The sequence below is a fragment of the Mastomys coucha genome, unplaced genomic scaffold (genome assembly GCF_008632895.1).
Source record: "Mastomys coucha isolate ucsf_1 unplaced genomic scaffold, UCSF_Mcou_1 pScaffold20, whole genome shotgun sequence".
NCBI lineage: Eukaryota > Metazoa > Chordata > Mammalia > Rodentia > Muridae > Mastomys > Mastomys coucha.
The window spans coordinates 63,357,043-63,359,331 of NW_022196903.1; the positions used below are offsets into that span (position 1 = coordinate 63,357,043).

Genomic DNA, 2,289 nt, shown 5'->3' on the forward strand with positions numbered 1-2,289 from the left:
GTAGAGAGAGGAAGAGGAAAGAGAGGAGGAGGGCACATCCTTTTGGTCTGTGGGAGCAAGGCAACATGATGTAAACCTGAGGCTGTTAGTTCAGGAATCCACAAGGATTAGTCACCTGAGAAGTTGAGGAATTTAGGACACCAGACTCTGTGCCCAGCAATTGTGCTATCTGTTGATTCTAAACTAAGATTTTCTGGCATTTTCCTTCCATGTTGATTTAACTGAGCTCCAGGGAAAGTCAACCACAGCTGAGTGTGGGCTTTCCAGAGTGCAATCCAGCTAGCCTCAGAAATTTGGGGGTGTTGAGAAGGTTTGGCAGCATCCAGCCACAGGGAGGAGAGAACGATTTCTGGGCTCTGGAGAGGCAGAGCCAGTTTTGGGGGGACAGGTTTGGGCAAAAAGGAAACATTCAGTCTGGGTACTGGGCTGGGAACAGAGACTGCTGGCCAGTGCTTAGTCAGCAATAGTGTGGGTTGATTTTTAATATTACATGCTGAAGAAATTGCCCAAATTGTTAAAACTAGAATCTAAAAGCTTTATGTCTAAAGACTTGGACAAGTTACACTGAGACATTCATGTAAGGGTTGGTGGATTATCTGATGCTTCCCCAGAAGTTAGATGCTTTCTTTAGGGTGGAATCTCTTCAGGATTTCTCATGTCAATGTTTTCATATATGTTGGAGTTACCTTTCTTCAGGTATTATTTAGGCAGCTGACATTAGACCTCATTAATGAAGCTTCTCAGACATTTCTAAGAGAGAAATGAAGCACCCTGTGTGTACTACTGCAATCAAACCCTTGGCCACACTTCATCTCTACAGGAAGTAGCTGGGCCCTAGGGAGTTAGTGGGTTCTTGTTCTACTCTGTAGCACTGTGTGGGTGGGGAACTACTCCATTGCTGGCAGTAGTAAGTGGCAGCATCTTCAGACTCCATGTTGCTGATTGTGAGAGAGTAAGAGGTCCCAGAACCACTGCCACTGAAGCGAGGTGGGACTCCAGAAGCCAGGTTGGATGTGCTATAAATCCAGAGTTTGGGGGAGGTTCCTGACTTCTGCTGGTACCAGTGCAAGTAACCAGAATTTACACTTGAGCTGGCACTGCAGGTGATGGTGACCTTCTCCCCTGGAGATGCAGCCATAGTTGTTGGAGACTGGGTGAGCACAATTTCTCCACTGCACACTATGACTATGGAAAAGGAATAGGGATAAAGAGGGAGACACACAGAGAGAAACAGAGAGAGAAAGATGGAGTCAGAGATTAATAGACAGAGATACAGAAATAATTTCATACCATTCAATATTCAGAAGAAAGATAAAAGTTTGTCTTAATTTATTAAACTTCCCCAGGGAAAAGAATCTTGGTTTCTGAACTCAAAGCTCTTTCCCATCTGTTACCTGTGACACTGACTAGCAGGAAGCTGAAAATCTGCACATGAAAATCCATTTTGTTTTTAATCTTTTTCTCTGACTAGCTATTGCTCTTCCTATAAGTACACCTCTTTAAAACAACTGTGAAAAATTTGTGGTTTCTGAGCATGAACTATGCAAATAGCGAGGTGTAGCCTTGGGGTTTCTCAGCTTAAAAACTCATGTTGTCTGTTAACAAAGGAAAACCTGGTAAATCTAGGACAATGTCTACTTGTCTGTAAACATTACACTTAGAAGGAGGGAAATTTCTGGTTTTCTTCTCCTCCTTTATGGTATATAGCTCTGTCATAAAGTGTTATTCATGTATTACTCTGAAGACCAGATTGATTTTATCCACTGAATAAGGAATGTTCAATTGTGTAGTTTGAGGTATATTTTTCTCTTGATAAAGTTGGATCAAGGATGACTGTTTACAATGTTCTCAGAGAGCCTTATCTGCTTCCTATCTTCTTTGAAGGTGCTTAGCAGATATCTTACTCAACCATTCCATTCTATTCAGAATATCTTCTCTTCAATGCAATCAGAAAGCCAGCATCCAAGTGTGTCATCTAGAGTCAAGGTTTACTCAGAAATATTTCTGGATCATTAAGGACTGAAGGCACCCTAGGTAAATCAAAAAAATATACTCTCGAATTGAAATAGATGAAAATACTGGTACAGATTTTAAAGCACCTAAATTATTCAAGTACTCTACCACATGCTGGATTTAAGAGATCTTAGGCTGAAGGTGCATGAATATGCACACACCTGATACTCATATGTATAATTACAATCCTCAGTATGTACCATGCTCTGTAAGTGTTTAGTTCCTGCCTTATTATTGTCTGGAAATATCTGAGCACACATTTCAAATAAATTACAC

At 41.1% G+C, this 2,289-nt stretch overlaps 1 gene segment (V, D, J or C); it reads right to left on the reverse strand.

Annotated features, from left to right (window-relative positions):
* Nucleotides 1–814: 814 nt before the first annotated feature.
* Nucleotides 815–1,494, reverse strand: LOC116099901. The segment is given in 2 exon segments: nucleotides 815–1,185; nucleotides 1,395–1,494. Coding segments are annotated over 2 exon segments (420 nt in total).
* Nucleotides 1,495–2,289: the final 795 nt, after the last annotated feature.